The 27,780-nt window shown below is 41.3% G+C and overlaps 1 protein-coding gene across 4 annotated transcripts in view; it reads left to right on the forward strand.

The window, feature by feature from the left end:
• PHF14 (PHD finger protein 14) overlaps nt 1-27,780 on the forward strand; it is a 157,283-nt gene that overhangs the window by 110,424 nt on the left and 19,079 nt on the right. For 2 of the 4 annotated variants that reach the window (XM_066627800.1, XM_066627802.1), the window contains one exon: nt 14,486-14,599. The exons of the other annotated variants lie outside the window; for them this stretch is intronic. In XM_066627800.1, the coding sequence (XP_066483897.1) occupies nt 14,486-14,599 (114 nt within the window). The remainder of the gene's footprint in view (nt 1-14,485; nt 14,600-27,780) is intronic. 4 annotated transcript variants of the gene reach the window in all.

Consider the following 27,780-nt stretch of genomic DNA (forward strand, 5'->3'; position numbering starts at 1 on the left):
TTAATTACTTTAGCATAAAAGGAGCTAAACTTTTGCTTTTGGTTTTTGCTTTTGACCAATTTGGACTGGTATCTCCACTTTCAAGAACTTCAGGCTTTAGTTCAAGAACTAAACAGGCTTCAAGCTGTAAATATTAGAATGCTTTCTGACTGTGGGCTGCCCAGCAGAATCAATAATGTGTCATCATTTTGTGTATTGTAGCCACTGCAAATGCTCAGTAACACTTGGAAAGGACTTAAAAATAATGTCTGAAGTGCAGCAGAAAATAATTTAGGTAATGCAGTTGGTCAGCATCTAAAGATACCGTAATTCAGCATTACTGTTGTGAGCTGAGTGATTGGCAGTAAAAGCAGGAGAGGAGAACAAAGGAAGGTAATATTTACAACAGATGGAAAAAGTAGTGATAGAGGCTTCAAAGTACAGGAAAGCAATAGTCCCATTAAAAGTGTCCGGGCTTGAAGTTTATGGTCCAATAAAATGTATTTCACCTGACATTTTACCCCCATCTGTGGAGGGCATTTTCAAAGGTTCCATGATCCAGAGATCACCACCATTTCATTCCCCCTCCCTGGAAGAAATCAGAGTTTTTAGTCCTACTGATTGCTAGGCATGTGTTTTCAATCAGTGCCTAAGCATTAGGTTGTCCATTAGCCAAAGGACCAGCCATCTGCTATCCTAGATCAGGGGTGTCCAAACTTTTTGGCAGGAGGGCCACATCATCTCTCTGACACTGTGTCAGGGACCAGGAAAAAGAGTTAATTTACATTTCAAATTTGAATAAATTTACATAAATGAATACATTAGAGATGGAACTTATGTGAATGAATGAAGGTCTTGCAATAGCTCATGGCCTATAAAAGGCCTTGCACAAAGCAAAGCCAGCTTTTTCTTGGCTGCTGCTACTGTATCACTGGCGTGAAACAACAAGCAGTGGAGGGAGCCCTCATCCCACAGCTCACATGAGAGGTCGAACAGTTGGCCGTCATGCTGAAAGCAGTTGTGTCGGGCCAGCACAGGCTCCAGCAAGTCTCCGGAGGGCCAAAGCTCATTGGAGACTGGGGGCTCCCAGCGGGCCAGATTGGGAGTCCTCAAGAGCCGCAAGTGGTCCCAGGGCCAGGGTTTGGGCACCCCTGTCCTAGATTGTTAAGGTACTAGTGCTGCTTTCTTTTCTTTATTTCTCTGTTAAAGTGACAGCACTGTTTTTCTCTCATATTGGCTCTTTACTATCTGACCCCTGATCTTTGTGTTCTTAAGGGCTGGGAGCCAGGCATTACTGATACTTAGTATTTCCTCCTTCCTATTTATATTGTGTCTATGCTTTTCTGTTGCTTCGCTATAGGTGCGAGTTTGGTAATGGTTTTCTGTAGATAGCACCTGAGTCTGGTCGAACCTTATCTCATGTCCCATTTTCAGAAAATGTTCCACTACACTTCTCTGCCTGCTGAGGTGGGGATGAAACATCAGGTGAAAGACATTTTATTGGACCATGGCCTTCAAGCCTGGACACTTTTAATTGGACAATTGGACATTCCGGCCATGAAAGCCTGAGGCTTGTATATATGTACAGGAAAGCAGTTTGTATTCAAAATAAATGCTAACAGACAGTAGGCACAAATACCATAGAAGTGCTCTATTAGAAAGGATTGCAAAGTTACTGTAGGTAAGACCCAAGACCTTGCATATGGGAAGGTACTGAGTCCGAAATTGTAGAGGTTGGTGATGCTTTTCTTCAGTGATGAGGAAAAAAAAATGAGGGCTATAGCAGAGTTATGTTGTAACAAGTTCTTAGTCTCTAAATATATTGTCACTTCTTCTTTGTGACCTCTACGTGCTATCACATCTTGCTTGTGACCACTATGCAATCCTGCAAGCATAGGCTGCAGTACGGAACCTTCTAGAGCAGGGGTGCCAAAACCCTGGCCCGGGGGCCACTTGTGGCCCTCAGGGACTCACAATCCGGCCTGCAGGGAGCCCCCGTCTCCAATGAGCATCTGGCCCTCCACTTGCTGGAGCCCATGCTGGCCTGATGCAACTGCGCTCAGTGTGAAGATGACTGTTTGACCTCTCGCATGAGCTGTGGGACAAGGGTTCCCTCCACTGCTTGCTGTTTCACATCTGTGATGCAGTAGTGGCAGTGAAGGAAAGGCTAGCCTTGCCTTGTGCAAGGACTTTTATAGGCCTTGAGCTATTGCAAGACCTTCATTCATTCATACAAGTTCCATCTCTAATATATTCATTTATGTAAATTTATTCAAATTTGAAATGTAAATTAATTCAGCCCCCACAGTGTCAGAGAAATGATGTGACCCTCCTGCCAAAAAGTTTGGACACCCCTATTATAGAGCTCTAGCTGAAGCAGGAGGTTTTCGAGTTTCTGTTTTGTGTGCAGCTTGGGGGCAGGGCAACCTGATGCTGCCCACCCCAACCAAGGCAAAAAAAGCAACTGTTTACCTCAACTCCTTCCCACACTATCCTCCTCATAAAACAGGAAGTGAGGGTCATGCTGCGAACTCCCAGCATGGACTGCACTTTCTGTTTTACTTGAAAGAATGGCAAGGAAGGAACCAGGTATGTGGCTGCTTCCCTGCACTTCTTCCTCATGTTGTCCGACCTTGCAAGCTGGAACAAGGGGAGCGGGTTGACAAAGCAGATGACCCATTTCTTATTTGCTTTTAGCAAGCAAGATGCAGATCAATGCAACTCACATCTGCAGTGGGTTGGACGGAGGCAGCAGCTGACTTGTAGTGAGGGGAACCCCAAAACTGCCACTCCTCCCAGCACCAGCCCTGATATAAGCCACATCAGGTCACCTCATGGTGTAGCCTGCCCTGGTCCAAAAGGCCCATAGTGTGCTGCTGTCCAGCGAGACAAATTACTCTGCTCTGGAAGCCCTGTTATTGGGAATGCAGGGGTCATGTGTTCCATTATACTGCTGGGTTTTAGGACAAGCCTCACACAGGAGCTCATAGGATTTGATTATTATAGTGGCATAGCTGGAGGGAGGCGGAGCACTCAGCCTGGCAGGGAGGTGGGCAAGCGGCCCCTCCCTTCGGAGCCATTCCCAGCGGGAAAGGGGCCGATCACCCACCTCCCTGCCAAGTTGAGTGCTCTGCCCTCCCTCCAGCTACACCACCGAATTATTACAGTGCTGTTAGTGGAACTGTTTTATCATTTTTGACTGGAATACAAAACTGTGCTTGAACAGTGGAGTGCAGCAAAAAAATGTATTTAATATGGTAATGAATATTGGGGAGTAGTAAAAAAGAGAGAATTGAATACACAGTTTAATTTGATAAATATATCCCTGTGTTGGATTGGTGCAGCGATGGGCAGAGCCCATTTTAAAGCTTTTCCAGTCGCTCTGGCCGAATAACACTATTCATAATTTCCAATACCTTTAATTTACAAAGACTTGAAGAATTTCCCAGCTTTTGAAGCAGTACTGTTTTTGACCTTTCAGTTACTGTGAGCTCAGCAAAAGGTTGCTGATTAATTTTGCCCCTTAAACTGTGGTAGCGGGGCTGTTCATTCCTTTTTAATAAACAGGCCCAATTTTAATGCTGCTGACTTAGATGTAATAAAATATTCTTTGTGTTAGGCTTCCACTGTATTAATAATGGGATCTATATTAGCAGTTTACAACTAAATGGCATTGGAACAGTCAGCGAGCTTGCATTAAATCAGTTTTATAGCAGGACTGCTTTGTCTGTCGGATACCTGATACGTTTCAACCTTATAGGGCAAGTCTGTTTCTAAATAAGTCTAGAATGAAGGGTACAAATAACATGTGTTGCAGGATGTTTATGCAAAAAGAGGATTGACTTCAAATAACTGTATTGTTTTTAGTATCAAATATAATATAAACCAAAGTAGTTATAAAACCAAAGTTTATAACCAAAGTAGTTATAAAAATTGGATGTGGATAGACATTGAAGCCTTTAAAAAAAACAGTCAAAATATTCTAAGATCCAATCCTATCCAACTTTCCAGCGCTGCTGCAGTCCCAATGCAATCAAGAGGAAAATGAACAAATGTCCCCTTATCTTGAGGAGGCTTCCACGACTGCCTCCCCACTGCAGGATGCAGCGCACATCCCATTGGCAAGGCTGCATCAGGACTGGAATGTTGGATAGGATTGGCCCTTAAGTTAAGAGACAAGTTTCAGATATATGAGCACCAGCTGAAAGGTATATATTGAAGTCCTGCTCCTGTTTATATAAGGTTTGGAATGTGTACAAAGGACTGTCTCTCTGAGTCATAGCCCATTATTCTCCCCTCACTCCTGTTGACGCAGCAGCACAAAAAAGACTTGCACTGCTTGCTGCAGGGGTGAGATTAGGATGCTTGGGAGAGGTAAGGGAAATTATTTTCCCTTAACTTCCCATAAATCTCCCACTCACAAATGGGTCTCCCAGGCCTGCACCAGCTCTTTAGTCTGGGGAGAGGTGGAGCATGTTGGAAACAGCATCCAGCATAAGTAGCCCATGCTGGATATCACCTCCCACCTTTCATCACACTTCCTGCCCTCTCCTATTCTGCCCTTCCCAGATCATTGTCATCAGAGGGCACTCCTCCAGCAAACAATGGGCCTCTGTGGCCTCTCTGCCGGCAGGCACTCTGCCTGCATGGTAGCATGCAGCTTCATGTGTTGCTGGAATGGTTTTTGCAGTTGCTATAAGGTAAGCTCCATTGCTGGAACACTAGTTCCAGCAGTGGAAAAGCCTAATCAGGCTTCTCAATTACTCTCAAGTAGGTATACTTCGGTTTGCAGCTTTACAGCACAATCCTGTACATGCTTAGAAGCAGGTCAACCGATCAGCTTACCATGTTGTTGCAATATGCATAGAACCCATGTAACTGTACCAGTGTGTAAGAATTATCAGTATCGATCCCAAGTCCCATTTGTAATTGTGTAGATTTTAGCCAGTGGTTCCCAACCTTTGGTTGGGCGCTACCCCCTTAAGGAGGTTAGCAACCCGACTGGGGACCTGTAGGTGCCATAGTACGGCATTACCAAGTTCTCGCCACCACGGAACACAGGTAAGTAAAAAGCCCTTTTTTACTTACATGCATTTGACTGCAGCAGCGGTGCAAACCCAGAATTGCCATACTAATGCACCTACAAGTCTCCGGTTGGGTCACTACCCTCCTTATGGGGGTAGTGTCCCAAATGAAACTACGTATGCCTGGGGGTTGTGACCCCCTGGTTGGGAAACCCTGGTATAAGGGAATCAAAACAGAGCAACACTTCCTTACTTTGATCCAGACAATTTTGTAACAGTGTACGGTAGAACAAGATTTTCACTCATGTCCTTCAGAAATCAATACTGTTAGAATAGAATGCAAAATGGAATTTTATAATGTTTTAAATGGAGATAACTAGTAATCCCCCCCAAGTTGCCATTACACTTCTGCATAATCAATGGTTTCATGATATTTCTTTCAAGAAAGGACTTTTTCCATTATACAACTTTAAAAAGGAACTACTGTTCTGCTTTTCTCTTTCTAAAAAGTCTTTGTTAGTAACTGGTTCCCAATTCATTACTGCAGTCAAGTAGTTCAGAGCCTGGTGCAGGAGATAAACCCTTTGCAAATGAAGACAGCATCCTCATACCTCAGGCCACACAGAATTGATTGGGGTAATAAAATGACAGCACCTTGTAATATACTGACGGCTCTTTAATTTGAAAACTAGCTCGAGCCTGATTCAAAGCTTGTTTAAAGCTAATTTATGGCTTGCGTAATTTTCAACTGAATCCAGGGTAAAGGATGATGTATGAAAACTGATAGAGTTAATGTAATATATTCAAATGCGCCATGCTGGAGAGAGTTTTCTTTTTCTTTTTATGAGTCGCAGTGATTAAAGAAAGAAGTGTACATGTTTGGTGTGATGTTAAATATGGATGTAAACAGCTGTTGAAATTTCCTAGCACTTTATTTCAGATGTTTTGCTCATATAGTGTTTGTATGATTACGGTGTGCATGTATGTCATCATGTTCTGAAAAATCCATCAACATGATTATTCTGTCATCATCAAAATTTAAGAAGTGCTTGGTGCTTTCTTATGTATAAGAAAAAATGTGTGTGTGTGAGAGAAAAAGTGATTAGCTATTCCAGTGTTTCTCAAACTGTGGTTCGGGACCCACTAGGTGGGTCATGAGCCACTTTCAGATCCACATTCATTTCAGTATTTTATTTTTAATATATTCGACTTGATGGTCTAATATATACCATGGTATATGACTGCATGTGGGGGAAATGTTATAGTTCTGTACTTTTAACAGGCTACTATGTATATGCTTTTAACAATGATAGTCAATGGAACTTACTCCTGGGTAAGTGTGGGTAGGATTGCAGCCTAGGATTGTTAAAAAATATTCCTGCTTCACGATGTCACTTCGGATCATAACATCACTTCTGGTGGGTCCTGACAGATTCTCATTCTAAAAAGTTGGTCCTGATGCTAAAAGTTTGAGAACCACTGAGCTAATCTAAAGTGAATAAAGGAGATGGGGCTATTCTGTTATAGTGGTACTAGAATTCTCTTGCAAAACAGCGTCTGTGTATTGTGATGTCAGCCATTAACAAAATATCTATCTTCACTTCACATATAGGCTGACGGGTTCTGAGCTGTCTGTGACAGATCAGGAGAGAGATCTTGGGGTGGTGGTGGCAAGGTCGATGAAAGTGTCGACCCAATGTGCAGCGGCAGTGAAGAACGCCAATTCTATGCTTGGAATCATTAGAAAAGGTATTGAGAACAAAACGGCTAATATTATAGTGCTGTTGTACAAATCAATAGTAAGGCCACACCTGGAGTATTGCGTCCAGTTCTGGTCGCCGCATCTCAAAAAGGACATAGTGGAAATTGAAAAGGTGCAAAAGAGACTGACTAAGATGATTACTGGGCTGGGGCACCTTCCTTATAAGGAAAGGCTACAGCGTTTGGGCCTCTTCAGTCTAGAAAGGAGACGGCTGAGGAGGGAGATGATTGAGACATACAAAATTATGCACAGGAAGGGCAGAGTGGATAGAGAGATGCTCTTTACACTCTCACATAACACCAGAAACAGGAGATATCCACTAAAATTGAGTGTTGGGAGGGTTAGGACAGACAAAAGAAAATATTTCTTTACTCAGCGTGTGGTTGTTCTGTGGAACTCCTTGCCACAGGATGTGGTGATGGCATCTGGCCTGGATGCCTTTAAAAGGGGATTGGACAAGTTTCTGGAGGAAAAATCCATTACGGGTTACAAGCCATGATGTGTATGTGCAACCTCCTGATTTTAGAAATGGGTATGTCAGAATGCCAGATGCAAGAGAGGGCACCAGGATGCAGGTCTCTTGTTATGTGGTGTGCTCCCTGGGGCATTTGGTGGGCCGCTGTGAGATACAGGAAGCTGGACTAGATGGGCCTATGGCCTGATCCAGTGGGGCTGTTCTTATGTGGTTTAACATTGGTCATCAATTCATATTTAGCATTTGCATTTTATTTTCCGTACGTATGTCATTCAAGATGATTTTGATATTTCACATTTGTTATTGACAGTATCAATACTTTTCTATCCATTGTATTTTTCATTTATTTTGTTCAACCGTTTTGTGTTCTGCATCAAATGTAAGTCTCATATTGCCCATCTTCACGCCTACTGATCTTCTTGAGTGTCTCTTTCCTGTTGTCTTCTTGCATCTGGCTATCGTATTTGAGCACTGTGGTCCTGTGCCTGTGGCCAATTGCTTGGGTCTTTCCCACCCAATGTTTGCAATGTTGGCATTTTGGTGGCAAACACTACAGAGATTTACCTTATCTAGATGGTTGTGGTATTCACTAAGACACACGCACTGCAGCCAAACGGGAGTACACGGTGACAAACAGTTCCCATGTGATAATTGTATATATGGACTTTCAGTTGGTCAATGTTACTTCAAAATGTGTTGAAATAAATTACAGTAAGAATGATAAAAGTCTGAACAGAAACGGTAGTGATTTTATTCTAGTGCTGCACTGAATTTTCACATGTGAAATGTTGGTGTAAAAAGAGGGCTTTTAAGAGAAACCTTCCCTCAACTTTGTCACTGTGTTTTAACCTCATTTTTGCACCTATTTGCAACCCATATCTGCTCTTGCTTTAATGCCATTTTTTGTTTTTTAGCTTCCTGTTTTTCCAAGAGTGATCCTTGCCAACCAGGGAGCACATAATCATCATGCTACTGCATAGTCAGTCAGATTTGGTTGGCTATTTGATGCCACTGAGTGCAGTGAAGCCAGAGCATGGCCTTGTATTGCATTGTGAATAGGTGGGAGGAGGGAATGTCCATTGCCAAGGCAGCCAGTTCACACTTCCTGTTGTGTTTTGCTGCCTGGGATAATTTATACTCCTCACCCACTCTGTCACCAGTATGGTGACCTGGTTACCTTGACAAAGTGTGAGTAATTTCTATCCATAAGCTGTATCCTTTGTAGTATCCCAGTAAAAAAAAAAAAATTGCTGAAAAGGGAGATGCTTTGTTAGTGGATGAGGATTTGCAGAATGTATCCCACCACAATATCAACTCAAGAATAATTGGTTTTTAACTACTGGCTAGATTGGTTTGATCAGAGTTACGTTTCCATCTGTGTTCATAGGACTGCTTTAATCTCTTTTAACCTATAGTATTGAAGTTATCACCTAGAAATAAACACAGATGTTACTACAAGCGGGGCATTGTGATGATAATCATCTGCTGTTGTTAGTCCCCAACCACTGACAGTTGGAACATTCTGGCCAGAATCCAGAAGGTCATGAAATATAACTCTATTTTGTTTGGATTTAGTAACCAAAGGGTGTATCAAATAATTCAGATAATTATTTCAGGATTATTACTATTTGCCAGGGCTTCTCAAACCAGGGTGTCATGATGCCCCAGCCTGAGGGCCCTGGCCTCTGCCCCTTAAGGGGCAGGAGCAGGGGGGAGGCAGCAATGCAATCCCCAGGATTGCATCACTAAGGGGGGTAGAGGGTTACCAGTCCCTGCAGCAGCCTCCCGGGGGTGCGGAGAGCCCTGCGCAACCCTCTTCAGGACTCCCCAGCCTTCAGAAAGTGAAAGCGGCGATCGCGCTCCACTTCCAGTTTTGCGGAGGTGGGGTGCAGTCACTCCATTTTCACTTTCTAAGCTTTGGGGAGCGCTGCGGACAGTCACATAGGGCTCCCCACACTCTCAGGAGACTGCTTCAGGGACTGGTAAATGCATGCCAGTCCCTTCAGCCCCCTTAGCGATGTGATCCTAGGGATCACGTCACTGCCTCCCCCCACCCCCGTAAAGACTTACTGTAGGTCAGACTCTCCCAGAGAGTTTGTGAACCACTGCTATATGCAGATAAGACTTTTGTGAGAATGTAGCCAATGAAATTATTTGTACAGTTTAAGAACAACTTCACTAACTTTATGTTGTGAGTGCATTGGATCAGGGCATCTGTCTTATTACTTGTAAAACACCATGTGCACAGTGGTGGTGCTACAATAATATCTGTAACTTTTTTCTTACCTTATTCCACAGAAGTAGTTTGCTAGTAGATTAAAGTAACAATCCCTGCTCTTTTTATCAATTCTCTAGTTCTATTATTAATTCTCTAATTCTCATGTTAAGAGGTCACATGGAACCATGGCTTGTGTTAACTACAGTTTGTTAAGAACTAGGGTTGGATCCTCAGGCTATAATCCAATTCTTTGCAATGAATTGGCTGACTTATTTGCAATACAATCACTCCTTCCATGAAATAGCCCATGCAACCAGTGGTGTCCCTAGGATTTGCGTCACCCGGTGCCGGAGGCCTGTGCATCACCCCATGCAGTGGGCGGGGCAGCGCCCAGGTGGTGGGCGTGCTGATGTACCATTACCCCACCCCCACTGATGTTTTGGCTGTACCTTTTGATAGAACACAGATATTTCAATGTGGTTTGTTTCATTGCATTCTGCATGAAATTACGCATTGATTGATATACAACATGATGGGATTATTCCTCCAAACTCTGATTTTGGTGATTTTGAAAACTTGTAGAGTCTCACACACAAACTTGTAGAGTTGACACACGTGTCAACTTACTAAAAACTTATTGCAGCAGTTCTCAAACTTTTAGCACTGCGACCCACTTTTAAGAATGACAATCTGTCCAAGATCCATTGGAAGTGATATCATGGCTAGAAGTGACATCATCAAGCAAATTAAAATAAATAATTATAAATAATTAAATTAAAATAAAAGAAATAATTAAATGAGGAGCCAGTCCTGTTCCACCAAATGAATCTACTCTGAAGTAAGTCCCATAGTGGTCAATAGGGCTTACTCTCAGGAAAGCGTGGGTAGGACTGAAGCCTGGGACTGCAATCCTATGCATGTCTACTCTGAAGTAAGTCCCATAGTGATCAATGGAGTTTACTCTGTAGTCTGCCTGCAATAAGCCTCCCAAAAAAAGAATCAGTGAGATTTCGAGCCCTCCCAGTGCCCAGTTTAAAGTTCTTCTATTTCAGGCATATCAAGATAAAGACCCTCCTGGCTTTGCAAGTGCAAAATAGAAAACTTTTCCCTTACCAGCTCAAGCCTCCTTTTTGTCCTTTTTAGTTGCGGGGGGGGGGGGCTGCCTTCTGGAGCATCTCCAGCTCCATCGGATCGGGATCCTTCTGGTGTCCTCACATTCCCCTTTGCCTGGCTGCCTACTCGCAAGGAAACATGGTGTGAGGCTGCTTGGCTTTCCATGGGGCTCAATAGACTGCAACTGAGATGGAGGGATGGACCTCCTTTTCCCTTTTGTGTTTTTGGGGGCTGCACTCATTGGATCAGGACCATTCTGACCTCCTTGGAGTCCTCTCAGCTGCCCTTTCCTATGGACTACTTGCTAGTAAACGCGGCCACATGGCTTCATTTGGGCTCAGACTCAGACTCGCAGCTGGGAGGGATGGGACCTTGGCTGTTTTTTGGAGGCTGCATTCATTGGATCGGGACCATTCTGGTGTCGTTGGATTCCTCTTAGCCTGCCCTTTCCAACGGACTATGGCAAGTACACCTACCTACGAGTAAATACGAAATACGGCTCACTTTCACTTTCCATAGGGCTCCATGCATTTTTTCCTTCCGGTTTTTTGGCCATAACTTTTGAACGAAAGGAACTATTTCGATTCTGTTTTTTGCCTTGCACTCCACTGGCATTATGCATCCAACGGTGTATGGCATGACGCGGTAGCTCCTAAAGCCGCAAAGTTAGCGTGTCACCCCCCGGGTGTGTTGCCTGGTGCGGCCCGCACCCCCCTAGTGACGCCAGTGCATGCAACCCAAATATCTTAGCTGTCCCCAACTGCTGTGTCATCAGCTATGCTGTTATTATTGATCAAGAGATAAAATGAAGAGTATGAGCTGACTTTCACCAACACAAGTTAAGTGCTGGTTACCCATTGTCCATCTCCATTATCACATCATAAAGGGATTAAAAGATCTTTATTCAACACCTGTGACTTGAAGATGAGATTTATTTGGTGTTTCCATTTGTTTTGTTTTGAAGGGGTGGCTGATTGGAGAGCTTGCTATGCATTTTCAAGTGAGGGGGAAGTACGTGAGTAAGTGTTGATAGGCAGAATATAGGAATGGATCTGATTGGAGAAGCTTCCACAGAGGGAAGCTAACAGCCCTAGAATGTCTCTGTGTTGCTACTGATCTAGGCTGATATCTCTGTTCATCAGAACTGCAAGGCTGGAACACACCAGGAAACTTGCTTCAGGCATAATGCAAAGCTCTTATGAATATAACTGTGATTAACAAGTCAACTTCAAATAGTGGATTCAGAAAGTGACTTACAGCCCAATCCTATCCACACTTTCCTGGCAGTAAGCCCCATTGACTTTAATGAGACTTACTTCTGAGTAGACATGCATAGGATTGGGCTGTTAATCGTGGTCTGTTAACCAAGAATAAACTACGATTAGTCTGAGGTCCTGGTTTGAACAATTAAACAAACCACTCTTACAAACAAAAAATGTCTCTGTTATTTGTGGACCCTGACTCTTTCAGCTACTGGAGATTAACAGTCATTATTGAAAGGAAAATATTAAAGCTGCAAAGATTGTTGCAATAATTCTCTTTGACTCCCAAGTGTGGATGAAACATACACGCATTAAAAAACACTTTGTTTAAGCCTGTGAACAAATAGTACAACAGAGGCTAAAATCCTATCCAAACTTTCCTGGGAGTAAGCCCTATTGACTATAATGGGACTTACTCCTGAGTGCACATGCATAGGATTGTACTCAGAATTGCTTATACATATGAATGTTGTGTGAATGAGATTTTCTGTCATAGCTCAGAACAAAGTTAGCATCCAGGGATTATGATGGAGGCTTAAGGTCACATAGGGTAGGAAAATCCTATAATTGTAATAGTTGTCATGTTTAAAAAACATGGCATAGATTTAAAATCTGCTCATTCAGGCGCTGCACCTGGTAGAATTGCTAGGAGGAAATATCTCAGCAGAAAAGAGATCCACTCCTGGAAACCAATGAGAAGTTCTTGTAGAAATGTAGGTGGACACTATGTAGGTAGATCAAGTACTTCACTTTTGAATTTAAATTTGTATTATAATTGACTGCACAATTGTTGATTGAAGCAAAAACTTTCTGTAATGTAAAGCTTGACTTTTTCAACAACAAAACAGCAATGCATAGCTTGATTTCTTTGCAATTAACAATGCTTCGTAGAAGTAACATACTACAGCAATACTAATTATAGCATAGGGGACATGTTCCAACAGTGCAAAGCAGGATGAACATTAATCTGATAACCAGGAAATTGGCGCTATTTGGCCATAATGCACTGCTCCCCTTGGATGAAATGACTGACAAAGAGCACTCACAAAGAGCATCGCTAAGGGAAACAGCATTATCAGAGGCATGATTGTTCATTGAAAGTACATAGTTTGTATTCCATATAATGGAATTAAAATAATTTTGCAAATATCACTGGAGCAAGCACAATGATCTCATTGCCGATTTATAGCTTTTGCCTAAAATGTTTAGGCTGCTGAAAAAATTCGGTTGTGAAATCCATAAATGAAGCAGAGATGTTTAGTCTCATATAATTTATATTTCCTCAAATGGTGGAGGGGGGAGAGGGAGATTAATTAGTTAGATGTGTCTGCCCAATCAGTGTTTTAGTTTGGATTGTTTCAGCATGCTACCATACTAATGGGGAAAAACTCCCCAAAAAATGAGTAAAAAACTCCCTCCAGTTCCTTCTTTCATCATCCTGTATTGAAACACAAGCTGAATCTGAATGGCTCAGTATGCAACTTGCATCGATATATGCACTAAATCAGGAGCTGGATGTTCACAGCTGCTAGTAGCCTCTGGTAGCATCATATCAGTCCCTGTGTACATATGTGCATACTTGGAACCTTTGTATTTTACTTTCCACTGGCCCCTCCTTGCCCCATGGTGCTAGCATGGCCTGACCTTCTGTGTACTGAGCTATTGCCCTTCAAGTACTAGAAAGAAACAGTGTTAATCTCTCTGGGGAAAAGGCCTTTCAGTTCTGCTTGGATTTTAAAAAAAGTGTTCTGTGTATATATGCATAGCTAAAAATATAAAACCTTAAGTTGTTAAGACTTGCACGTTTCTTCCAAGTCATTTCTTTCCAAAGGTACCACCACTAGTCAAGTATACAGGTGTTGCGGTCCATGCATAAGGTAATTCAGGTCAGTTAATAAATGCAGAAAGTATCAGGAGGATATTCAAAGTCTGTTATAATGGCAACTAGAAGTTATATTAGACTTTTGAGTCGTAAATCTCTGAAGTTTTCACCTTCTCTTTCCAGACCTGAATCCAATAGTGAAGTCAAAGTCAAATAAATTTGCAGAGTCGTGATTCCACTGCCTCCCCATACCCCACACAGGTTCTTGCTGTGCCTTTCTCCTTCATAGCAACCTGAAAGTGGAATGTTAGCAACTTAAAACTTGCTTTTTTGACTATCAGCTTTAATTTCTATGGCTTTTGTGACCCATCATGCACCCAGAAAACAACAGTGCAATAATAGTGGTGGGATTTTTTTTTTTTCTCAATAAAGTAACATGTAACATTTGAATCTTGTAATTTTCAGTTCCGGCTCAGAGTTGAAGGTTAAATAATGTCTTCCCTTGATTCAAGTGGAGAGAAAAGAGTGTTTTTTCTGCCCTTCCCAATGAGTCAGGGTGTAGAGAAAAAAATATACATTTTTATTTATATTGTAAAACAGTGTTATTAATAATCACAATACATTTGTGTGGAATGTGGAATTTCTGTGCTTTTACATGTACAAAAAGAAATGCAGAGGCAAAATGGATTCAGTTAAGCCACAGAAGAAAATGAAAATATATAGGCTAGATTCATTGCCTTGGAGCAGACCACATTGTCTTGCTAAAACTCTCTTGTGAAATACCACTTCAGCATACGACTGAGGGGTCTATTTGTCTCTGTTGCCTTCAGGACTCCGAACCGTCAGTTGAGGTGGTCTCAGAGGCCCCAACTAATGTTGTATCTTCTATCTCAAGAAGCAGCTCTGAGCAGCTGGTATCGGTGGCACAGAATCATCCAGAAGAGGTAGGACATTCTGTGTCTATTATATTACTAAACTGATTGTTGGGAATTTAGGGATTATTTTTTTCTCTGTGAAATTTTCATGCCTGGTATTGGGTCTTTCCCTTTAATTCAGGCATACTACAAAATTCCTTTTCACAGAAGACAAGTTCATATGCTGCTGTTTAGGCTCTGCCCTTTATACAAGGCTATTTTTACTTCTCAGATATAAAATTTCCAACATTTGACAGCATTTAAAATCCATTTCTAGTGTCTTATTTGGCCACAATGATAGCATATATTCATTCATATAGTATTTGTTAGGGGTATTCCAGTTCTGTGGAGGCAAAATTCTGCACAAGAGAAATTCTGGTTATTAGAGGATTTTACATTTCTTAATAAATCTATCTGCACCGTTCTGAGAGTTCTGAAGAAGGGTAAGCCTGGCAATGAATTTTGGCTGGCAATATCTATTCACATCACCAAACTCTCATCTTCTCAGATACAATAAAAGGAAAATGTGAAATAATGAAACTTCATTACAGATTTTGGAGACATTGTGTGCAAGGAATATGAAAGCAAACTGTTGAGGCAGGAGAATGGTAAAGCGCAGAAGTATTGAACAGGCAAGGATAAGGAACACAGTTAACAGTGCTTGTTGGCCAAATGAGTGAATTATCAAAGGTGGTAGGTGGAAGGTATAGGAAAATGCAGTGGAAGAAATTGCAGTGCTGATTAATTTCAGATCATTGCAAGAGTTTCCTGTTAATATCTGCATTTGATTGCTAATAAAAATTGACTGTATTTTGTTACCAAAGGACAAAGACAGTCATAGTTCATATTTTAATTTTACTTGGTGGTACAAGTTTAGATGCATGAATTGTCTGTGTCTGCAACCCTATACATACTCACCTGGGAGTAAGCCCCATTTCATACAATGAGAATTACTTCTGAGTAGACATGCATAGGATTTGTTGGGATCAGGATCTGAGTTATCAAATAGAGTAGGCCGTCAGTATCTGCTGGGGATTGGTTCCACAGACCCTTGCAGATACAAAAATCTGTGCATAATTAACTTCTCAAGGGGCTGGGGGAACATTTCCAGTTCACATCCTAAACTTCTGGTCGCTTCTGGGAGGTATTCTGGGACTATGGAAGGCCCATGGAGTAGTCTTCAGGCATTTTTACTTGAATAGAAAGAGAAACCTTTCAGGTTAACAGAACTGAGTTAATAAGCTACTACAGTCTCATTGGGGGGGGGGGAGTCACATCAACCTTTCAGATTCTAAGCAAGGGAAGGCTTGGATTCAATCCAAAAATGGCACTGCCTTATCAAAACTGGGTGACTTGTGTCCTGGAAGGGGGTCAGGATCAGTAGTGGGTCCCCAGTCTTATACTTTATTTATTTATTGGGGTTGTGGCATGAAAACATTTGAAGATAACGGAGCTACTTCATGCCAGAACGCTCTAATCTCAGGGTTAATGAAAAAGAAATGTACCACATAGGCTTGTGATATATGACATCTCCAGTACCAGTAGCTGTCAGAAATTTCACATTTGAAGAATTCAGTCAGACACCAGTGCAATGAAAATACCCAGAAAGCTTCCTCCAGTGCATTAACTCTTGCACACGTTCCTTTCAAAATGGGTTTATGGCCAGTAAAGTTTATATACTACAGATTGTGTCTTCCTTGTATGTCTCTTGTACTGGCTTGAAGCCCCAGATACATTGTGGCTCTGCATTGTGAAAAGTCTTTCACTAGCTCAAGAGTTCACAAAATTGTGCCAAGACTTTTTCCTTCTACTCACTATTCTTTGGATCCAAGCTGTTGTTCTTCAGTACCATTTCAATAACCATAAACAGAAGTTTGCTTTGTGGACAGCCCACAGCAATAAAAGGGACAGATTCTTGAAGCAATAGAGATCCATTAGCAAACAGAAATGACAGTCTTTTTTGCCTTCCCTTTAATAGTGGATATTGCCTCATAATCTTTAACAGGCATGCAAAAACTGTTTTTCCTTAGCTGTTGTGTGAAAATAGAAAATCGCTCTATTGTAGAATATTAGTGCTATATGATAACTTTCTACTGGCAGCTTTCCAATACTAGATGTTAGTTAGGAGTCTAACAGGTATTGCCCATTTGTAGCAGTGCAAGCTCTTCCCATCAGTAATTCACAGCTGTTGTGCATTGCTCCAGTTGATGGGGAATGATGTATAGGTTGAGCCTCATTATTCACGTGGGTACCGTTCCAAGCACTCACGTGGATGGCAAAAAACGCACTGTAGCAAATCAATTTAAAAAACAAAGTTTCTTTGCTCCAGTGATTTAAAAACAGCCTTGATGACCTTTGTGATATAAGGTGAGAGTCATTAAGAAGACAACCCATCAACCAGTCCTCCTCCAAGCCCTTACAAAGGCGCTTCACTCAGTCCCTCCCTTCACCAATACAAAGTTATCACCTTTCTTTCACTGCTCAGGGGGAAGGGAGGGGTTGCCTGGAGAGAGAAGAATTGATGAATTGTCAGCCAGCTGCCCTCTCTCTCTCTCTCTCTCTCTCTCTCTCTCTCTCTCATTAAGGAGGCTATAGTTAAAGGACTGTTCAGTTTTTTAAACTGATTTTAAAAGGGTGCATTTTTCCCCTTCTCCAGGGATTAGCACATTCCTTCTCATTTGCAGTGGCCATTCGTGTTGAGTCAAATCCGTGTATAAAAAATCCATGTATAACAAGGCTGGACCTGTATCATGTTTTTAATTTAACTACTAGTAGCTCTTTACTAGTACTTGGCAAGTAGCTTAATGCACAGTTAGTTGCAACTCAACCAGTCAGAAATCAGTGGGCTTTAGGCTCACTTCACTCTGCACAGGATTGGAGCTATAGAAGAATTTTCCGGCACCAGCCAATTTTTGGGGGGTGTTAAAATTTATTATATTAACCATTGAAAGAAGAAGGCAGACTAGAAGACTCTCTTATGCTACTGCAGAAGCAAATAGCAGCTAATGTTTACATTTTGTTTTTTTGCCAATTGCCACATTGTTCCTTAACTGAATCAGAGTTTGTCAAGTCTCATTTACCTTCTGGTACTTCAGTAGAATTTAGAACTGGCTTTTTGAAACTCAAGATGCCAAACTGCTTTATTTTCCTTTGCTTTTTTTTTTTATCTCTTCAATATTGCAAAGCCATGAAAATAACCCAACTTTCTCCAAAGTTCTTCCTGTACTTTCTTCTTCTGCTTGCACAGAATTGTGAGAGGTTGACTGAAATGACTCTAGTAGATTCTGAACTGAATAAAGATGCTGGAAATATTAGGATGAGAGAAATGTGTGCATAATTTGAATAATGTAAATCAGCAAGGCCCGCTCTTACACAGGCTTTCAGAATAATGCAGTGTATTCTGCATAATTCCTTCCTACATAATAATCTCTAGTAAAATAAAGATTACTTTGGAGTAGTAGAACTATTGACTCAGAGGTTGGTATTGGATTCCTTTATTTGGCTTCATCACTAGTCGTCATGAGTGTAGTGTATGGATGGTGAATTCCTTATTTTGAGCTTTTTCCTCCTCAAGTGTCTGTATTCTTGGCAATTCTCATATCTAGATTGCATAATTAAGCTTTATAACTGATGGCTCTGTAGTTAAAATCAGTGGTGCTGACGTATAAGGGGTTCATAGATATAGTGATCATGCACGGCATTGCCAAGGCATCATGTATCAAACCCAAAGAGGTATGCCACGTTCAAGTGTTGAGCCAAAGCTTTTGAAAACCCATTGTCTCTTTCTTAGAAGTGCAATGATCAACAATATATTTATTTACTGTACATTAATTAAAATCTTAGGCCTTCTAGGGGCCAGTTAAGATTGTTTTGTGGACCACCTGTGGTTGACAGGCTACCAGTTGGCCATTCAGATTTAGAGTAATCCTCCTTTACTCTTCATCTACTTGTATCTCCTGATATTTCTTGTATCTCCTGATATTGCTTGCCATTTTGATAGTGTCAGATCATCGCATGTTGTTAGACTCCCAACCACAAGATTTCAATATGTTTTTTTTAAAGCTTCAGTAGCTAATTCATAACTCAACAGGATATCGCTTCATACTTCCCTACATTGAATTGTATATCCCATTTTGTTGCTTAGTCTCTTAAGTTTTATGATATCATTCTATAACCACTTACAGTCTGCTGTAGAAATGATCTTAATTAATTTTTTTATTTTACTTTCTGACGATTTTTCTGCAGTTCTCTTCCTTTTCGGGTCATTAATGGAAGAATGAACACACATACCCCGGATATAGAGACTTGCACCCTGCTGTTTACTCCCCCTCTAAGATTCGTAAAGGCAATTGCAGAAATTTGATATAAAGATCAATGATGATGAGGTTCGCCAAATGACATTTTGTACATAGCTACACTGCTAGAATTTCTTCTGAAAGCAGTAACTGTAATGCTCCTATAAAGTCTGCATGCAATTATATATATTCTTGAAGAATATGTGCTGTTTGCGTAAACTACTTCATGACTTTGACTAGCTCTACGTTCCGTTGGCTAAATAGTGAATATTGGTGTACTATACTTCAGCTACCAGTACTAGCACTGGAACTATATTTCTTTCCAGTCTTCACTGATGGTTCTAAACCTGGTAGAACTGTGAAGCTTTGAATGTAAATTCTGTAAAATCCTAATGATAACATTAGAGCATGTTATGACATTCAAGACAATTCTGTAGTCACAAGTGGAAAATTGTACATGTTGCAGATATATTTTGGGAGGATACGATATATTTTTGAGCCCCATCCTACATCACCCTCTCACACAGTTTCCCCATTCCCTTACTCATCTCATCCACTCAAACACAAAAAGCCTAAGCGTAGTGCCTGTTAATATCATTCACGTTCCACTCTTATACATACAGCAGTCACATAAGTCTTAACAATTGGTTGATGCTTTGCTAGCATCGCCTCCTCTCTTCTCTCCTCAATCCCTTCCTACAGACAGCACGTAGTCTTGTCTGTCCATGGCTTACCTTGATGACGCTACATGAATAACTAGGAGCCTAAATTAATAACTAAGGAAAAGCCTTTTGTAGTACATTTAACTTTTGTCCTATGAATAAATGAGAATCAAGGTATTTTTGTTTCCTATATTCAGGACCCAATTCTGTCCAACATTCCAGTGCCGATGCAGCCACAATGTAGCTTCGAGGCAAGGAAAAAAATATTCCATTAGGGCTCAGTCCTAACCCACTTTCCAGCACCGACATAAGGGCAGTGCAGCTCCTCGGTAAGGAAACAAACATTCCCTTACTTTGAGGAGGCCTCCATGAGTGCCCCCCAACTGCAGGATGCAACACACATCCCATTGGCACAGCTATGCCAGTGCTGGAAAGTGGGTTAGGATTTGGGCCTAGGATTTGAGAAGGTCTCTGTGACAGTCCCCCTCCACTGCAGGGTGCAGCACACACCCTTTTGGCATGACTGTATCAGTGTTGGAAAGGTTTGGGCCCTCAGAGCCCAAACCTATCCAATTTTCCAGCGCTGGTGCAATTGAACCAATGGGACATGTGCTGCATCCTGTGGTGGAGGGGCAGTCACTGAGGCCTCCTCAAGATGTAGGAACATGTGTTCTTTCACCTTGGGGCTGCATTGCAGCTGCACTAGTGTTGGAAAGTTGGATAGGATTGGGCCCTCAGTCATTTAAAGGTGATTTTCTCTTACCTGTCAGCACATTTATTGCCAAATGTGCGGTGTGAGCATGGCACTTCAGAAGAATCACAATGGAGCAATCTCAGTGGAAGGAGTTTCTTACTTTCCGATCTGCAGGTGTTACCTCACCTGTTTGCTTGCAAACAACAGGGTGTCTTTTGGAGTTCTTTGGAAGGCTATTCATTTATTTCTGCTTTAAAATTCATTTTCACTCTTTCCTCATTTAAAATGCTGTTGTGCAATTCTTTTTAATATGATTTTTTTTTAAAAGAACTCCACAAGGCTTTATGGCAATCTTCTTAATGACAAAATTTATGAGGAAACAAGAAAAATATTGTCTTGCAGGGGAATTTATTATGTATGTTTTAGCTGAATTAGAAGGCTGCTAGTTTAAATATGAATTAGTTCAGTTAAAATATTTTCACAAATCCAAGGCATTTGTCTTTATTTAACCTTTTCACAATCTGTTCCTTTCTTTAAAGTACACTTAGTTCCATTTCTTACTCAGGAAGGTATTTAATACATGACTTAGTGTCATTTGCATTATACAAGAAGATTAGCTTTCTAAACTGGGCTATTAATCTGAGTAGCTCTACATATTGACCTATGAGAGCTTAATTAAGTTAATTAATTGTCACACACTGATGAACTTAGTATCAAGAGGAAATTAAAGACAAATAGAAATTCATTGGTTAAAATCATATTTTAGAGACTTCTATAATGCATTCTGGTTAGGTGACGCCCACATTTGTTGTATAACAGGCAATTAGGAATGTGAAAAGCTTAGAATTTTTGGAGTGTTCACTCTGGCTAATTGTATGTGAAGCTCTCCAAGATTAGACAAAGATGTATCTTAAATGTTGTCTTTGACCTGCAACTTATAGCTTGTAACAATGTCTTATAATGAGTAAACGTGAAATAATGGCACAGCCTGTGAATGCGGGTGACACATGTAGGGTTGCACCATAAGTGATCCAAGCCACACTCAGCAGAGGCATGCCAACAAAAGTGTCACTAGTCAATCTAGGCCAGGAGAATACCTCTGATATTTGTAGTTACAGACGTGAGTTGCTTAACAATCTTCTGCTTAATGACAGGCCACATGTGGTTAAAGCACAACAAAGAGGTTCTTAATGAGGCAGTCAGGACTCCCATAGCCTGCAGCAGAGTGTCTGTTTACCCAACAAAGAGTCTCTTAATGCAAAGAAGAGGCAATCTGTCTCCAGTAGCCTGTGTAGCCAGCTAGTTTCTGGCAGGGAGTGTCTGTTTGCACAATAAAGGCACTAGATTGGACTGAATGTTTGCTTAACCTAATAGCAGGAGAATTGGAGAGCATATCCCCATTGTTAAGTGATGTACACCTGTATTTTGTTGCTAATAAAATTTACCCTACCTGATGATCAGTTGGAGCCTAACCATGAGCAGACAACATCTTTTGAAGTTTCTAAAGGAAAAGTGTAAGGAGCAAGGTGAGAAGATGTGCCCCTCTATTTGTATCTTTAATTTAGCAATCATCAGTGACATTCCCAGAGGGGAGCAAAATGCTAAGTTTTTCAGGCACCTGAACATCTGTGTAAAGCTGCCTGTCCCCTTTGCCTTCAGAGACATTTGCGGCTGTGAAAGCAAAACAGAGGAGATGCCACTGCTTTGGTTTTGCAGCCGCAAAGGGCTCTGAAGGTGAGGGGCTGCTTTACTTGGGCATTCGAAAAACTTTGCGTGCCCCCCCCCATCGTTGGGTCTCAAAGAAATGTAGGAATCCCCAAACCAAACGTGGGAGTAGAAAACCCCTTCCATAGGTCTACACTGAGAAATACAAGGAAATCATTCCAGGACATTTTTCATAAGTTTGCTGCCATGAACTTTTGACACGATAACCATTTCAAGAGGACTATTCCAGAACTTTTTCACCCTTAATAGATTAAATTAATGTTTTAATAGCAAGTGTCTAGTACACTTGCTGGTTCTTGTACATGCAATCTTGCTCTAGCCTAAATATCTTTCCCCTTTGTAATGTGTTGCCTTCTATGTTTCTTACTCAAAATATGCATGACATTCTTTCCTGTTTTTTTCTGAAATGAGTTTCACTCTGGTAAAACATGACAGCGATAAAATTAGTGCCATTTTCCTGCTCTTTGATACCCTCTAATTAAAAATTGGCAAATGTTACTTGCCCTTTGCTGTTCCAGCAATGGCATGGGTAGCAATTATTCATCATCCTGTAATGAATCATTTTTTATCAGAGTCTTATGTCTCTTCTGTATATATAGAATATATATTTATGTTTTCTCATTTTTCTGAAGTAGAAGATACAGACAAAATAGGTTTGAAGTGTCAGCTATAATTCATTGCTTGCAAAGAACAGTCTTATTCTGATACTACGTGGAAAGAAAAAAAACCTATCTAAATCATTTCAGTGGCAAGCTTATAACCAAGATACCATCAGCATTTTCCTCCTTGAAAATATATCTGCCATAAATTAAAGGAAATCTTCTGTATTAAAATGTCTGTGACAAGTTTAACCCCACTGCTGCCATGTGTGTGTGCAATAGCAAGGAATTTGGGTATCGCTTTAAAAGGAAGGACAAATGAAAGTTAAAATGGATTTGTAGTGGATTTCTAGTCACTCTGTTAAAACAATGCAACAAATCCAGCTAAAATTTGAATTTGCTGAATAAAACGAAATATGTGTAGTATGTATTTCTTTTCTTTTTTAATCATGTGTTCTAAGTGTAATGTCCATCTTATTGCAGCTATCTAGGGCAGTGGAGCTTTGGATGTGGGAGCTTTACTTCTATGTTTTATACTGCTGAGCACAAGATACGGCAGTTGTTAAGCTTATCAGGAAGTTGTGACATTGGACCTGAGAGCCCTCCTCATAATCTTGGCTATCTAAAGGCTGATTGGTTTTTCATTGGTTATAGAGTGGAAACTCTTCTGCTCAGGCTCACACACATTTCCCTCTTATCTCGCAATTCCAGCTAACATATCATATGGAAGATTCTGTTTCCACACCAAATTGGTGGGCCCTGGTTTCAATGAAGCACCAAAAGCTCAAGAGGTCCTTATCAACCTCCCTCCTCCCAAGAGCAACCTCCTACTTGAATGGTCACTGAAACAGACACTGTACCCCATCACATTGTGCTGAGGGCACAGTGTTGGAGATCAGCAGGGGGCCCCTCTAAATGGCCTCAGTAGCTAACCCCTGTTGAAAGCAGATTAAGAATGTCAGAAAGTCCGCTGCATCAAACACAAGCTTCACCTAGTCCAGAAGTTTTCAAACTACAGACCGTTTAAGCACGGCATTTTTTCTTGTAATTGTCATATTTCTTTTTTGTTCTGAATTGCATCATACTGATTATAAAAAAGATCCAAGTAAAGCTTATTCATTCATTTAAATTTCATTCATTTATTTATAAAACTGATTTTTGGGGGGGTTGGGTCCACCAAAATGTGTAAAATACATGATATGGCCCTTGTACTGAAAAGTTTGGAGACCCCTGACCTAGTCCAAAGTTCTGCTTCCCAGAGTGGCCAAGCAGAGTGCACAAGCAAGAGTTAAGGTAGTAGACCTCTCTGCCATTCAGCTGGTATATAGTGGCATACTGGTGTTCTCTTACTATTTTACATGGACTCATAGGTTACCATACTATTTTATTTAACTGGAGATTTTGTTCTTAGTGGCTAGGAGGTGGTTGTTTGCTACTTACATTCTATTCTGTGTTACTTACATTTCACAAGTTGAAGCTTCATTAGGCATATCCAAGATCTAGATGGTACCCAACAAGTCTGTGGCATTCATGGCATGAATTAATCCATAGTCACTGCGGGCCATGCTCATAACTGGGTATGAAAAGATTGCAGCATTTTTTTTGCAATAACCGGAATGACCTTTTAAGATTCATGATTTTTCACCTTTCTTACCCCCTGTATTCACAGAGACTTTGATGGTTGGTTTAATCAATCTATACTGCTCTGTCTGAGCACCCATTCCGCCTCCGTTTGTTATCAAAAGCATCACTCCTTAATGAAATTTGCCAATGTAAATACCATTCTTGGGCTAGTGTGTGCTTTGCGGTTGCCTAAGAAAGTAGTAATATGTTCATTAGTTTCTAGAATATTTTGGTATATAATGGTATTTAGGGAGGGAGGGTAGATGGGCAGATGGACAAATTTGTATTAAGAATAGCAAGAAATGCCATGTGTTTTCCATAGGTCCAGTTAACATAATGTAGCTGTAAAAAAAAAAATTGTGGTTTGCAGCTTTATGTACCTAGAAGTATGCATGATATGCTACATGAGTACCCACAAGCAATCCAAGCACAATGACACCAGTCCTTAGAAAATGGAGTTCTGTGGCTCTGATGACAAGAATGACTGATCATGTGGTTGTTACTGTTCTTCAAATTACATTAGCATTTCACTAATGATAAGAATACAATTAATGTGATGCAGAAAAATTAATTGCTATGATAAGGCAATGAAACTTGTTTAATAGAGCATAATCAGTAGCTTAACTTTTCAGCGCACATTTTTATTCCTCAGGATAAAAAAGGGTTGTGTCAGTTACTGCTTAACTGTGAATAAATACAATTTGAAGCAACATATGAGTGAGGAAGTAGTCAGATGCCCTTCCTTCCTGCGCAAAAATTGAACTTCCAGTAATGCAACATTAACTATTTGTTGAGGTTTTAAATAGGTATGGAACTTTTTTTCTTTTTCAATACTTACAGTTGCATGTACACAAATATATGGAAATATAGAAGTATGGAAAAACAATTGATAGACACATTCTGTTTGAATGTATCTAACACCTCAATCCTGTTGAAGATTGGGTATCAAGAGGAGGCATTACAGCAGTCGAAGTGACTTCCGCTGTTGTAAAATGGCCACTGATGGAGCAGTCCATTGGTGGCCATTTTGTGTGCCCTGCAGCAAGCGCAGAAACTCTGCTGCCAGACTGCACTGTGCCCGCCAGACCAGGTAAAGAAGCGGTAAGGGCAGGGAGTGAGAGTGGAGGGGCGGACAGGGAATAAAACAGAAAGGAGTGAGGAGGGAAAGAGGCAGGGAGGCAGCCAGAGGCGATGGGTCTGGCATCAACAATGCATGCCAGATTCTACTATCTCCATTTGGAGATTCTCCACCCCTGTCCTCTCCTTGGAAGTATGCCAGTTATAAAGCTGGCACACACCCGAGGAGACTCATTGGTGAGCAGGAGGCTTACAGAGGGGTAAGGGGAAATAATTTCCCTTTCGCCTCCTAAGCTTCCAAATCTAACTCCTCACTGGTTACTGTGCATACCTTTTTGGCATGGCTGCATTGTCGGGGGAAGGAGAAGTATAGGATGGGAGACGAACATCAAGCCTTTGCATGTCTCCTGTGCATGTCAAATCTATCAAGTAAGTTCACAATGTTCAATGGAGCTTACTCTAAGGAAAGTGTGTATGGGATTGCAACCTAATTTTTTTCTTTTAGAACTCAAATACACTCCAGTCTGTAAGCGGTAGCGAATTAAGTAGGATGGTTTTTCATTTATGAGGAGCACAGAATATTCTTGAGCGAATCACTTGAGAAGTAGAATTGAAAATCAAATTACAGCCCTCTCATTCTACTGTATCACCTGATATTCTAAGTATGCAGTTGCTTATTTGAATGCACCCCATATAAATATAGCACCCCACATATAAAGCTTATACTCTAGTGCAGGGGTGCTCACACTTTTTTGGCTCGAGAGCTACTTTGAAACCCAGCAAGGCCTGGAAATCTACCAGAGTTTTTTTACAATGTTCGCGCCCTCATAACATATAACATTTATGTGTACAATGTATGTTGGTGTACCTTGCATAACCGCATGAGCCAATATTGCACAATACAACATAATTAACTATAAACATTTTTTGTAATTACTTGCGTTTACTTTGATGACTTGCACTGAAGTGAATCAGCCAAGGATGCATAGTCCGGACAGTAGCTGCTGACAGCCAGCCTCAAGCACACTTCCAAATGTTCATCAGTCATGGTGGAACTGATGAACTTGGACTTAAAGGTCTTCATGTAGGAAAAGGCTGACTCACATAAATAAGTGGAGCCCTTCCTGCCTCAGGTGCTCTTATATCCCTGAGGGCCCTATTGCCTTCAAGTGGCTGCAGCTGTGCAGCACACTCTGCTGGATGCCCAGGCCTTACCCTTAAAGGGGCCACTGCTGACACCATATCTACCTCCTCACCAGATCTTCCTCGATTCCAATACAAGTGGGGGGGGGGAGCAGATCTCTGTATAGACCAGTGCAAAAACAGGGGAAAGGTGTGGGGGAGGGAAGATCTCTATATAGACATCACAGCAAGACCAGTGCAAAACCCCTTGCACACAGAACCAACAGATGGAAGTTGGGGGGAGGGGCAGATCTCTATACATACCAGTGCAAAAACAGGGGAAAGGTAAGTCAGCCCCAGTAGAGTCAACGGGGCTCTCTCCCAGGGATGCGTGGACAGGAGCTCACTCCCAGAGATGCGTGGACAGGAGCTCACTCCCAGGGATGCATCACTCCCAGGGAGCTCACTCCCAGGGCGGGGCTCACTCCCAGGGATGCGTGGACAGGAGCTCACTCCCAGGGATGCGTCACTCCCAGGGAGCTCACTCCCAGGACGGGGCTCACTCCCAGGGATGTGTAGACGGGAGAGAAGCCTGCGATCGACTCATTTTGCCTCGCGATCAACTGGTAGATCGCGATCGACGTATTGAGCACCCCTGCTCTAGTGGTTCTCACACATTTAGCATCAGGACCCACTTTTTAGAATTAGAATCTTTCAAGACCCACCAGAAGTGACATCATGACCAGAAGTGACATTATCAAGCAGGAAAATTTTTCACAATCCTACGCTCCAATCCTACCCACACTTACCCAGGAGTGAGTCCCATTGTCTATCATTGTTAAAAGAATATACATAATAGCTTGATAAAAGTACAGGTCTGTAACATTTCCCCAAATGCAGTCACATACCATGGTAGCATCAAGTCTAATATATTAAAAATAAAATATTGAAATGAATGTGGACCCATCTGAAATTGGCTCACGACCCACCTAGTGGGTCGCAACCCACAGTTTGAGAAACACTGCTCTAGAGAAATTACAACCACTTTCACACATGTAAAATTTACAAAAGGAGAGCATTTCTGGAATGGAGCCTCTCAAACTACCAAACCTTTCATCTGATTCTTCATTAGTCAAAGACTGTTAGAGGGCTGTATCATATCACAGCCATTATTATTTAATTGACCCTGAGATTCCTTTAGCAGCTTTGTTTCATAAAGTGCAGTTCAGTAGAGCAGCAGTGCTACTATCTAACAATTAAAACTTATACCATGCACTTCTATACAAAGCACCCTTTAAACTGTGCCTTTTGTACAAAATAGTTGAGACTCTGGAAATTAAGTAAACCCCAAACCTTTCATTACAAGCAATTACTGTCTCTTTCATGGTAGCACCACCTCCATTTATATAAAGTA

This window comes from Tiliqua scincoides, chromosome 5 (assembly GCF_035046505.1).
Source record: "Tiliqua scincoides isolate rTilSci1 chromosome 5, rTilSci1.hap2, whole genome shotgun sequence".
Taxonomy (NCBI): domain Eukaryota; kingdom Metazoa; phylum Chordata; class Lepidosauria; order Squamata; family Scincidae; genus Tiliqua; species Tiliqua scincoides.